Source organism: Glycine max, chromosome 3 (assembly GCF_000004515.6).
Source record: "Glycine max cultivar Williams 82 chromosome 3, Glycine_max_v4.0, whole genome shotgun sequence".
NCBI classification, from domain to species: Eukaryota; Viridiplantae; Streptophyta; class Magnoliopsida; order Fabales; family Fabaceae; genus Glycine; species Glycine max.
Genome location: NC_016090.4, coordinates 2,176,126 through 2,189,614, shown reverse-complemented (window position 1 = coordinate 2,189,614; position 13,489 = coordinate 2,176,126). Strand labels below are relative to the sequence as shown.

Below are 13,489 nucleotides of genomic sequence, written 5' to 3'. Positions count from 1 at the left end.
TTACCAAAAGAATTGAAAACGTTTTTTTTTTCTTATCACACTAAAGTTGTGTAGAATTTTTTTTGGGCCATATAGACTAATCAAATTAAACTACCTCAATTGACTCGGCATAAGAAGCTAGTGCATCATCATCAACCATAAGAGGATTCAAACCATCTGCAGTTGCAAGTTCATAAATTCTGGCTAAAAGAGGGCGCCACCTCCTTAAGACAGCAATAAATGGTGGTAAGATAGCCTCAAGGTACTTTTTACGAAGAATTTTTCGGTCTATGCTCACAGCATGGTATACCTGATCAGATATTGTATTATGGTGATTACAATGATTGTGCAAAAAGGAAAGACAAATGATAAATACAATGGATGACACAGTAAGCAAAAATGAAAATGTTAAAAGGCAATACTAACCTCGGAATAAAGCACACAACATGCAACCAAGACTCTTTGTTTCTTAGAATTAGAAACTGGCATGTTGAGAATAGGTGCGAGAACACTGTCATGTTATAAGAATAAATAAATAAGACAACATTAACTAGTTGAAATTATTGGATTTAGGTAAGAAAGGAGAAAAAGAGAGACTATAGACTGTGAATAGAATGATATTACAATAATATGGTGATAAATTGGACGAAGCACTAACCCTTATTTATACTAGGAAGAAAGTTAAATACTATACTCCTAATTCAATCAAGTTAAATATTATACTCCTATGAGTGATGCCAAGTGCCAACTTGTCGAATAAATCTCTTCACCTAGTCTGCTATACCTATCTAGGAGCTTTGTCTTGAGTTGTTCCCTTGAAAAATTTTCATTGCAAGTCAGATCTCAGAGGTTAATTGTATTACCTCCACAAAAGTGCTGACTGTAGTTTCCTTCCTTCAGGCACTGCACCGATGCTACTTGCAGTTTTTGTCAGCATATGGTCTTCCCCATCATCATCTTCCCTCATTGATAGAAGAACCATCCGAAGCATGCACAAGAATGGCTGGTCACTGTCTAAAAGCTGGTATAACGCAGTCATTGCTCCCATTCCGGTACCTGACCCTCCACCTATACCAAGACCACCACCGTGCCCGGACTCATCTAGCAACAATGCTTGCAGCATTTCCATAGACTTCTTCACCAAAGGAAGCTCAATCCAGTAGCCATTGGCATCTTTCTCCAATAAAGACTTCCAAAAATCCCATCCACTCCCACCACCACCAAGAGAGGCTGTATTTGATGGAAGGCCAACACCATACCATAAACGGCTTCTATATTTCCACCCAATTGCTAAATCCTTAGCACAGGACCCATATGATATAAAAGCACAAGAAACAGATTCATATGGATCAGCTGCAGCTGCTGCAGCAAGCCTTTCGATAACTGAAGTAGAGATCTGACCATTTTCATCAGCCATTGAAGAAAGTACCTAAAAGCTTGACAGCATAAGTCTCAACAATATAGAAAATAACATATGTAAGATTAGGAGAGAGAGAGAGAGAAAGAAAGGGTTTATAAAAAGTAAATTAACAAGAATGCAAATAAACTAAAAGTAGGGGAAAAACAAAACAGAAAAGGAAAAAGATATTTCTTAATCCAACGGACCTGGCCAAAAGACGGATATTTAAGAAGAAAACAGATAAAGCATTGGAAAAAAAAATTAAACTCATAATCAGCCTTTCATCATTATTGATATGAGAAAATTCTTATAAAGAATAGAATGGTATGCAATGATTGCATGAATTTTGTGGGAACGACAAGAACAGCAATGGAGAGAAAATTACTGTGTTTATGACACATAGCATGCATGCATGTCAACTTTTAAATTACTCTATGCATACATCAAGAGAGACTCCCCCAGAGTTGCTAGATGATGATGTGCGATCACCCCTGAGTTCTGCTGATTCTGCACTTGTGTTGGTCAATGGCTTTAAGTTATAATGGACTGGATAAAAGAGAGAGAGGGGAGATGGAGAGCCGTCTGTAGGGCGTAAAGAAGAGGATTGCTTGCTCTGTGACCGTAAATGTTCCTCAGCAAGCATAAGTATCACAATGGCATTCTCCACCAAAGCTACAGACAGGTGAGTAGCATTCTCAGCCTCTGCCTTGGCAGCATTTGGAGACAAACCCTCGGCTGCAACCCCAGCAGCAGCCATAGCAATAATTTGAGTCTGCAGTAAGGAAAATCTGAATGTAGACATTATTTTGGTTTTCCTTCTACTCTTTTCAACAAAAAAAAATAATATAATTGAATTTGTCCTTATTCTTGTAGATATACACTTGCTTTTGTAAGTGTGCATATGCATAAGTGGAGAGATTTTATTTTCTAGATAAGCATACACAATAATAACCAAAATTGAACAATGGGGAAAAAACATCAGAGGACAACTTTATCTTGGGATGGCTGGCATAAATGAAACTGTTTATAAGGAAAACCGATAATGATTGGAAACAATATGTACCTGGACCTGCAATTCTCTAGCAGCAAATTCCAGCAAGCCACTGAAGAGTCTTCTCTTAAATATAGGTAAAGATTCTTCACGTCTTCAACACATGAACCAAGGAAGAATAAACACATAAGTCGTGATAAAAAAAAAGAGTATATCTTCACCTCAGCAGTAACTTTTATCAAGGGAATAATATGATAGAATTGAATGTGCCTGTAAAAGATTTCCTCAAATTTTTATAATCTTTTTCTACAAAGCTAGACTAGGATCATGGGAATGTATTCTGTAAGCAAAAAAGTAAGAAAAACCTCAAGAAAACGAAGGAGTACATGTCAGATCAATAATAGCATAGAGCAGTCTTATTCAAAGAAATGCTCATCCATTATCATCAATGCTAGTAACACCTATTATTCACACTTGTCTGTCAGACATAATTGTTCCTCATTGGGTTCCCTATCAATGTGGAACAGAGATCTGACAGTGTCTGCATATTTTATTCAATTTTAAAACTTACCAACATCTGATCTAAACTCGAGTGAAAGTTACAATTTTCAAAAGGTCCAGAATATCTTTAATTAAGTTAACCTTGGGACTACCTTCACAACCCTGGCACATATATTTTAATGACATACATGTTGTGTTTCAATTCCGAATATTGCCCTTTGAGAAAATATAATTTTCGTTTCACTAGCACCAATGAAATAGGATAATTTAATAGCTTCCAAAATTCTGCCCAGAAAATGTATAAAAAAGCAGTCACTTTCAAAGCTTTTGAAAGCTTTGTATGTTTGTCATAACTCCAAATATCACGAGAACGTTTTTATACTAAGATGCAGTATAATGTTTAGTTCAGAAACAATGTCAAACAGTATCAAGTAGCAAAAGGAACAGACTACCATGATGAAGCTGGAAGCATAGTAATAGAACAAGGAAAGATAATGAGCTCATAATGGATTTTTAAACTTACCTAATTCGCTGTTCTCCTGTGCTAGATCCACCTATAATAGAAAGCCATTCTGCACAATGAATTGTTGCTTCAGTATCCTACAAAAGTTGAGCAAAAGTAAGCAGTATGAATGAACTTGATAATAGCAGAAATCAGGGAAGCAAACAAATAGGAATTCCAGCACAGATATTACATGATGACTAAAATATTCCACAAAATTTCAGTAGTCAATTGCTGCTCCATATAGAAATTCCAGGTTAAATTAAAATACCACAATTATGTGATGTCATAAGTAAGACATGAAAAAATATTAAAAATTTATATTTTGCTAATTCATATATATGTACTCGGCCAAAGGGTTTAATATTGTATTTCTGATAACTCTTTCTTAATCACATGGTTCAAGAAATGTTATCAAATAAGACAGCTATGCTTTATTTTACGGCCACTTTTACGGCCATGGCGTCCAAGACAATATGCACCACCACCCCCTGGTAGTATGTTCTGCCTTTTTTACTACAGAACCAAATTCCTTTTAAACAAAAATAAAAAAAGATAATTATCTTTTGTATGTCTACATGATATGAAACTCAACAATAACCAAACCTTATCTCACAAGGTGGGATTAGCTACTTGGATCAAATAACCTGTCAGGCTCTAAAAAAAACACAAATGAAATTCAAGCGAACAAAAATTATTTGCAAAATTCATTACAAGTTCAAGTCTCATCTAGTATTTTGACATTCATTAATTACAACTCCAACCAAAGAAAAAAATAATTGATACAAAAATATCAACAAACAAACTATTGCATGTGCATGCAGAAGACAAAATATCAAGAAAGTGCATTGCCTAAAATTTTAAGTTAATAATGCAAACAAACATCCACCTTCCATCCATCTTTTTCGCGCATTGAATGTTCCAGCATGAAAACAAGGAATTTATATATAAGGTCCTCTATGTCCCCAAGGCTTGTCGAATCAGATGATTTGCTTGGACCGAACTGTTAAAGCAAAAAATGTGTAGCATGAATAATAACATTACACAAGAAGTTGACATGTATTCACACACATACTTCTAGTTATTTTCTAAGCACAATGATTTGGAAACATACTCTTGCACCCATGTTGTATTAGAGTATAAGCCTAGTGCAATTCATTATGCTTTCTGTTGTTCAGTAGCTGTAGCATTTCTAGTTGTTACAGTTATTTCAGTTTTAACTAACTGACAGATGTATGTCATACGTCACTGGTCTGCTCTACGTGCTGCAAGCTCTGTAGATAGAATTCTTGCAGTTTCGTCTCTTTCATTCTCTGTATCTATTGAAGAAACTACTTAGTGAGAGGAGTAAATTTTGACCATATAAACATACTAGGATATGTTACCCAAATGCTGAAAGCTCTGTAAATAGAATTCTTTCATTCTCTGTAAATGGCCTTTATAAGCTCTATTTTGGACATAACCACCCTCACACCCAAGATGGGACATTTGATCCACAGATATTATAGGAATTGTTTTTTCATATTGCATCGGGATTGGAGAAGTCACGTGGCATGTAGGTTGCACTGGGAAAGCCATGGGGTTAGGTAGATTGCGTAGGGAAATCCATAGGGGCAACTTCATTCTTGGACAATTGAGGATGACCCAATATTATATCTGTGATAGGCTCTTATACCATCTTGAATTTGGATTAGGCCCAACTAAAAACTAGCTCATGAGGTGAGAAATGTCCAAGCCTTTATAAACTCTACTTTGGTCATTTGCAGCCCATGTGAGATCTTAACACACACACACAAAGTTGTATGTATCATTTATTTCTCTCTAGGGTATTTGGATTTACCATATTGTAACAAGCTCGCCGCATATGATTTATATGCACCAAACTTTGGAAATGATAAAACTGTAATTATAGCTTTTGAAACAATAGGAATTTATGAAGAATTGGGAACATTAGGATCTTAGAAAATATTCCAATTCTTTATTATTCTTACAAATATATTTTTCCATGTAATAGAGTAACCTACAGCTCTGATACCATAAAAGAATTCAATGAGAAATTGTCATTGATTAGTTGTGTTGTTACAGAGGGAAGAGAGTATTTATAGTACATCAAAGCTTCTCATAGAAGCCACTAACTAATTGCTGATTCAGCGTCTAACTAACAGACTAGTCTAACAGAATTGTAACTGTACAAACAGAACTGTAGGTTACTGTATTACCATGTATATAAACTTAATATGCAGAGTGCAAGACACTTGAGCAATTCACAGAAATCTGTGTTGAAATTTAATATCAGGAGTAAACAATTGGATGACATTTGCAGTTTCCATGGACAGAGAAACATGAAGCTTAAGCTGGTTAAAAAGGAATGAACCCCTTCAGTTGGCTTCCAACATAGCCCTGGTTTTAAAACACCATTGGACTTGTTTTTTATTGGCAGCATTGTCAAACAATATTTTCTCCTCCTATCAACTCAAGGTCAATTCAAATCTACCTAGACAACCATCTTGGACTGAAGGTAAGAAACAGCTCTATGGTTACCATAGGGGAGGAATTAACAGGGAGAAATCCACATATTTTATTTTAGTGGATTTTAGTCACAGCTTATAGCTGTTGAATACTTAGATTTGAGTGAAATAAATATTTTGAGATTAGGATTGTGTGTGTTGAATTTTTTTAAAACAGAAATGAAGTATACTAAAGAAAGGGTAAGATAAGAGTTGTATATATTATTACCTCATAGTTTGAGATTAGGACCTCCAGAATCCATTCAGGCCATTCCTCCATATCTGTCAGAATCCCTCTATTTTCTGGATGACTGCAAGCCAAAAATAGAAGATCCTGAAATCATACACGAACAGGGAGCTCAAAACTGGGGGTTACAAAACAAGTTTTCCGGTAGGAAATATATGCATAACTGGAACTCTTCATCAGAACTAAATTGCAATAAAACAGACATTCTATATGGCAGCGGCATGCACATGCACTGCATTCCTTAACTCTAACATAAAATGTACTTAAATTAATGCCAGGACTTGCAAAAAAACAGAACTTCCCTCATAAGACCAGAAAGAAATGAAGAGACTAAAGAATGAAACATTAGATATAACCAACATAAGTTACACCTTTTTATTTGATAACAAAATATAATACAAGAAAGGCAAAACTAAAAAACAAAATATTCACCACTCAGCCACATATGAAAGCCTTAAATACAGAAAAATGTTAAAACCAAGAGCAATCCAGTCCCTCTGGTTGTCTACCACTGTCACATGTACATAAAACCAATAGGGCTAACAAAACCATTTGAAGCATTCATTTAAATTCAGATACAGAACTAGTCATGCTTTAGAAAAAGAAAAATGCAGTTGATAAGAAACTATCTTTTGATTAGTTTTAAATTTTTTTACCAGGCTCAGCCTATCTGTTGAAGAAGTGAAGAAATGATTTCTATGCTTCACCACAATTTTTCATATCTTAAAAATAATGGCAAACTTACCCCTCCACCCCTCCCCAACAAAAGAAAAAACAAGAAATGTGTAACAAGAAACTAAAATGTATAAATTAAGCAAGTACTTTCATAAAGAACTAAATTGCAATAAAACAATTAAATGCATACATAAATCAAGAATGTGAGGAAACAGGATACTGAATCTCATAATAAATAATATACAATGCACAAATATTACATGCATATTATAGAAAAATGAGCGTGTTAAGCTAATACCTGTAGTGCTCTGCTTTGTAGAGTCCTAGGTGCAAATGGAAGGGAATGCAAAAGCACCAATAAAAGTTGTGAATGCTGCAGGCGATGGCCAGAATCGTAGAAGTTCAGCTCATTCTCTGTTGAAGAGGCATTGATCTGGAAAAAAAAAATGCCAACAAAAACGTGGAAAAGGAAACATTAGTTTTTCTAAATAGATTTTCAAAGGGGCTTCAAGGCTTTGATGTATTACTCTTCTATTGCTATAGGAGGATTTATGTCATTTATATTTGGATTATTTGGGTTTCATAGGCAATCTATAACCATCGAATGCAAAAATTAACATGGATAGTATGTTTGTATAACAATATATGTAAGGACTATATCATATATAATTTAAGTTGGAAGAATTATAGCTTTTGCTCGTATTAAAAAAAATGTTCACATCCTTCTACACTCTTACAAAGAAACAAAAGCTATAAGATTATGATGTCTAAAATAAAAAAGCTTAGGGGGCGTTTGTTCGATGGAATGATGTTTTATTCCCAAGAGTTACATTCTCAGGAATATTATAAGCAGAAATGTTATTCGCAGGAACTGCATGAGCATACTGTAAGCCTTGTCAGAGAGCAGTTCTAAACTAACTCAGTTTGTTAGGGTACAGCTGTCAGTAAGACAGCTCTCTATAAATACATCTGTAAGGAGTAGGGATAAGGAAGAGAGAGTATGTCATACCGAGGCCGTCAACAAAGCTGTATAGACATCGTCTGTCATTAGCCTATTGGGTGCTGCTTGGAAAGCCTTTTCTAAGGCATAAAAAAGAAAAGAAACCTTATCATCAAACATTGTACCACCTCCATCATGCAGTCCAACACCCAAAAGGTTGCTTGTTGTATCACTTTTATCAAACCTCAGATGGCCAGAAGCTACTAAAGCACCTAAGAGACCAACAATCCCAACAACAATGCCATCACTTTTATCAACATTATAAACATTTTTCCTTGCACTGTCAGCACTGATGGATATACTTATGCCTCCCAAATTCTTGACAGATGGAGTTTCTGACATAAATGTCATCCTTTCACTATATGCATCAGGGGAACTAGGATCAATGTTACTGCCACTATCAAAAGATTGAGAACCTTGGTCGTTGTCTTGTAAGTTGGCTTCACTTTTCACATTGGACCCTTCAGCATCATGACATGTTTTTGTGATTCCACTGTCACCATCAGTTTTATTTTTTTGAAATTCAGGATTCCTTGACAAGGATTCCAGGACATCACTTTCTCCAGCTTTAGCTTCCCTTTGGAGAAGAACAAGAAGAGTTTCTATCCCACCACATGCTAGGAATGCTTTTTCAAATGAGTGAGCTCTAGCTGTATTAGGCAGCACAACCAACCTGTAGAAGAGATGTAACACCCTAGCAATCTGGAAAATGAAGTAAATAAAGAGTAAAATTTTCTTTGAATTTCAGATAACTGAGAGATTTTAATAATGAAACCAAAACATAATAAATTTATGTTAGATTGTTCAAATTTCCAAATAAGCTGCTAAACTTCATATTATAATAACCACAAACAGAAGACGATATATAGCTTGTGTTCAGACACAGCAGAATAATAAGAAAGATCATTAAATTTGTGTTCAGGCACAGGTGGTTAGGATCTCTCCTTACCATTTCTTCCTATATAACTCTCACGTAATTCTGATCAATCACTAATAAGAAAGATCATTTTCTTCTCTTAAAATTACAAGACTATCTTTATAATAAACGTTTAAAATAATTTATCAGTTGTTTTTACTGTATAAACTTTAGAAATAGAAAACAATATGAAAACAGAGAATTAAAAAATAAAAAACTTACTAAAAAATCTTCAAACACAAAACTAAAGTAGAAAATAAAAAATTACAAGAGAAACCCGTCATAAACAAGAAATACACAAGCAAAGTGATTAACCTCTGGAATTTGGATAACGACAACAGGACTAGCCTAAAAGAACAAAACCATTGACTTTTATGATATCAATTTGGGTTTTCAAATTCGAAGGATGTTACTTAGAAATCCAGTATTTCTCTATTATATGACATAATAATATATTCTAAAATGTTGTATTTGTGTGCATCATTAGCATCTTTCCTAAGATTTTACTTTATTTTCACTATCCCACAAAAAAGAGAGAATAAAAGCATCCCATCTCACTACATACCTGACCTGGTTGTCGACAGTCAATCACGAATCCAAGTAAACATCGGACATCATCCGAGACCAATGAAGGAGATCCTGCCACTATTAGAAGTTCAATTACCACTAAGAGTTCGTCAACCAAAGCATTGATCTCACCCACCGGTCTTGTTGATCCAATTAGTGAAAAATTATTTACTGAATCTTTTTCAGGAACAGTCCAATAGCATCTTCTGCAGCCATCAAGAAGCATCTGAATGGCATTGGCATCTCGCATCACTACCGACTCAGTGAAAACCATGTCAGCAAGTGATGATAGAAGCTTCTTTTGTATGCCATAACTGCATAAGCTCCAAATTTTTAAATCCAGCAACAGTGAAGTGAAGAGCTGCACTTTGAGCATATGGTTGATTTTCTGAGATAGACAAAGTGAGACAACTGCAACAACAAGTTCCTCATCACCAACACCATCATGCTTTTCATCACAAAGTGAAGACAAGGTTTGGAGAAGATAATTTAAAATCTTTGAAAGAATCTCAGGTCCTTTGCAACGAACCAACTCCTCATTGTTCCTCGGATGTTGAGAAGCCATTGATATAATTCGAAATATTGGACCAGCAAGAGATGTAGTGGCTACAGACACAGAAATATTCCCTTGCCGTGGTTCTAGAGTGTCCTCATGAATATTGCAAATTGCTAAGGGAAGCAAAGATAATGGACCACCAAAAGCCAATGCCCACAAAGCATCTACAGGTCGAATTCGTGCAGCAACATGAACTTGCCCAAGAACCTCAGCTGGGCGTCGAAGCAGACCTGAATCATAATAAAGAGACCATCCATAATAAGAACAGAAATGCAACATATTTTACATGACTTGATGCATAAAAGACATTTTATCATGGTATGATGGTAAATACATATAATTATTTGAATAACTTAAGGATCTGGATTTTAAATATTGAAATATTTTTCACATAATTATTTCCTAAGAAGTACTTAAAGGACAATAGTTTGTCAATAGACCTGATTTATGACATAACATTATGGCGTCATTCAATCCTAAGATCAAGTCATCTACAATCCAACAAACAATCAGTGATGTAAAATTGAAAACTTTTAAGAGATGAAAAGAACCAGCATGGTCATGGAAATTGGTTTAAACTAAGAATATTATGAACGAAAGAAGGGAAGAAACTAAAAAGTAACAAGTGGTTAAAATCGTAGCAGACTCTCTTAATCTATAGTGTATTCATAAGACTAAACTACAAAAATGGATTAAGAAACTGAATACAATTAATCAAGCACACATGATGCAAATCCTTACAAGACAGCTATATCATGCCTGACCAGCTAAGAATAAGTAACACATCAAAGAATTCCACTATTTTGCTTACTTGTTGATTCAAAAAACAAAATTATCCGTAGGAATTGAACACGATAACAGGAGATTTACAACACTCACACTCTACTCAACCAACTGAACTAGAACCCTTGATACTTGTTGATTCAATTAATATTGCATTTCAGAATCTCTTGTATTTTCATGGCCATTGTTCTCTGCATAAATATCAAATCGTACTGTCTTCCAAAAAGATACCGTTTTCTTAGAAGTGTTAATGTCCAATTTTTATACTAATAAAAACAAATATGCAGAGCCTAGTTTCTTTCAATGCATTGATAACTGAATTTAATGCAAACTCATAACTTTGTGTGATTATCAAAATCCAAATAGTCGTGGAGTTATGTATTGTGAAGAAGAATTACAGTAGAAAGTATTCTCTTAAAAGTCAAACAAATTGTTACCACTGAGAGAGAAAGGAGAACCCTTATGCTATTTATAAAACACTCTAATTTCCAACCAAAAAGGTTTAAAATTTTTCTAGTTACACCATATACAACAAACAGAACTTAGTATAAGTCAGGGATGTTTTTCTCATGAAAAATCAACATATACTTATGCAGTAGCAGAAAATTTTATATATTACCGTAAAATCAACATCCAGAAATTATCTGACCTGCAGCACCAGAAGGTGAAGCATCTGGGCAGAAACGCCCACTAAGCAAACTAGGATGATAGAGTAGGTGAATGAAATCTCCAATTTCTGCATCCAAAAGAACACTTTCCTCTGCCTTGCTCTGCACATATGCATTAGTTGCGAGCCATGGTAGCCCAGCTGCATTACCAAAAGAAGGTACCACATCCCCTCCTCTAGAAAACAAGCGTGCCATCCTTTCTGGTCCAATTGATTCTTTGAAGATGTAAACAGGCCCCATCTCAGCAAACAAAGGGCATTGACGGCGATGGCGTTGCAAGCCAGCCATTGTAGGAGGAGGGTTAGTTCCTATGCAGCAAAATGCAAGGGGTTTGGAAATCCTAGGAAACTCGAAAGGACGAATTTCATATAAAGACCCGTCTACATATAATCTAATTTCACTTTCTGCATTCTTGCTTGTATGTTCAAGACCAATGAAGTACCAGCATTGCGGTCTAAAACCATAAGTAAAATGTAAAGCGGATTTCTTTCCCTTTCCACAACCAATTTCAACAACCAAAAATTGAGCATGAAAATAAGCCTCTATACCCTGGTTATCAGCAGATAAAAAACTGAATAGCCTTGGCATGTGTGCCGTACCTTCACCGGCAAGCGCACTAGCTGCTGCAGCAGCTGACATAGCCGATGACTTACCTGACTTAGCAGATGCAGCCGCAGCAATCGCTGCAGCAACCGTAGCTGTATTTAGTGCGTCGGCAAATGATTCAATGTAGATCCAAGTTGCAAATGCATACCCATGGACGAATGGCCAGCGGCCCTCACCTGGACCAAGCAAACCAGAACTTTCGCCATCAAACTCGAAAGTGCAAGCTGGTCCAATTGATTCCTTATCACTTACTGCTTTTTCCAACGCAAGCACCAAGCGAGGTGCCCAAATTGTGGTAAGTGTTCTTGTAATGACTTGAAACCATCTATGAAGATCACTAACACTGAGAGAATGTGCAGCCAAGTATTGTATGCAGCGGCACAAAGGAGTTCCATCCCACCTTATTTGGCCATTTAAGCCAACATCTACTGTGAAAATTTTTTCTGCTGTTCTCAACAGTACTCCCAACAAACCAGCCATCGAGCACATGGCTCTGTTTCGAGTGCATGCCCGTAATATGGCAAGTAGTCCCCTTACCATTCGTGTCCTGGGCGACATTGCAACATCTGAATCGCCTACATAAGGAAGCCAAGGAATCAGTTCACCCGACACAATGGCCGCCCGAGAGTTCAGCATTACACTAGGAGGATTATCACCGTCATCTTCAAAACTTTCAACGCCACCCATTGTTGCAAGAAGCGAATCCACTATTAAGAAAGACACTCTCTCCATTTCTTCACCATTCCCGAAAAATTCTACACCGCTCGCAATGTTCTTCAGTTTCTCCATACCTTCAGGTTTCCCCATGATAGCTGAATCAATTAAGTGCAATAATTCTGCAGACGTATTTGACCCAGCGTTTTTGTCCCTAAGCTTTTGTGGAGAACTAACAGGAGAAAATACAGGTGAACCATAACTAACTGATGGAGCATACTCCTTGTCCACGTGATCAAAATGCCCCTCTGACCCAGGGCTATAAGAAAGATGACCATGTTGCATGCCAGCAACTGGGGAAGAACTACCCTCTCTTGAGTACATCTCAGATGAATAATTGGAATCTTCTGCATTTCCACCAAATTGGTGTGGTACATTATCCGAACTTGAATGCCAGTTTGAATCCGCATGCTCATTATCCTTCTTATGATCTCTCAAAGATAACTGCTCAAACTGGCCACCTTCGTCCATATCTTTACCTGCGGAATCATTTGCCTGTTCATCCCCAATGTCACTGCCAGCAGCATTCACATTTTCCTTTGGAGGACTCTCAAGAACTTGTTCCACACCACTATTCTTCATTTCACGACTATCAGATATTTTTGTCTCTTTTTGTTCTTCCTCTTCTTCCATTATACTACCACAAGAAAAGCCAATAAATATTCATTCAAATGGTGAAAACAGCAATCCACCTACAAGTAACAAAACTAAAAATTTTAAATGAAAAAGGAAATCAGTAACAGATATCAAGGGATCATAACATTTTTTTTTATGAGAAAATTGGTAGCGAACGCTTTGCTACGGAATCAACTGTATATTAAACATGAAAACATCAAATTACAAAAAAAATAAAAACCAACATCACTATAAATGTCATC

General features: G+C 36.0%; 1 protein-coding gene across 1 annotated transcript in view; it reads right to left on the bottom strand.

The window, feature by feature from the left end:
• LOC100775259 (BEACH domain-containing protein C2) overlaps nt 1–13,244 on the bottom strand; it is a 32,076-nt gene extending 18,832 nt beyond the window's left edge. Inside the window, exons 1-12 of the mRNA XM_041014316.1 lie at nt 11,273–13,244; nt 9,283–10,070; nt 7,811–8,503; nt 7,100–7,234; nt 6,109–6,213; nt 4,262–4,375; nt 3,394–3,470; nt 2,442–2,523; nt 1,821–2,150; nt 843–1,408; nt 406–490; nt 95–289 (exon numbers count right to left, since the gene is read on the bottom strand). Coding sequence (XP_040870250.1) covers nt 95–289; nt 406–490; nt 843–1,408; nt 1,821–2,150; nt 2,442–2,523; nt 3,394–3,470; nt 4,262–4,375; nt 6,109–6,213; nt 7,100–7,234; nt 7,811–8,503; nt 9,283–10,070; nt 11,273–13,244 — 5,142 coding nt within the window. The remainder of the gene's footprint in view (nt 1–94; nt 290–405; nt 491–842; nt 1,409–1,820; nt 2,151–2,441; nt 2,524–3,393; nt 3,471–4,261; nt 4,376–6,108; nt 6,214–7,099; nt 7,235–7,810; nt 8,504–9,282; nt 10,071–11,272) is intronic.
• Nucleotides 13,245–13,489: the final 245 nt, after the last annotated feature.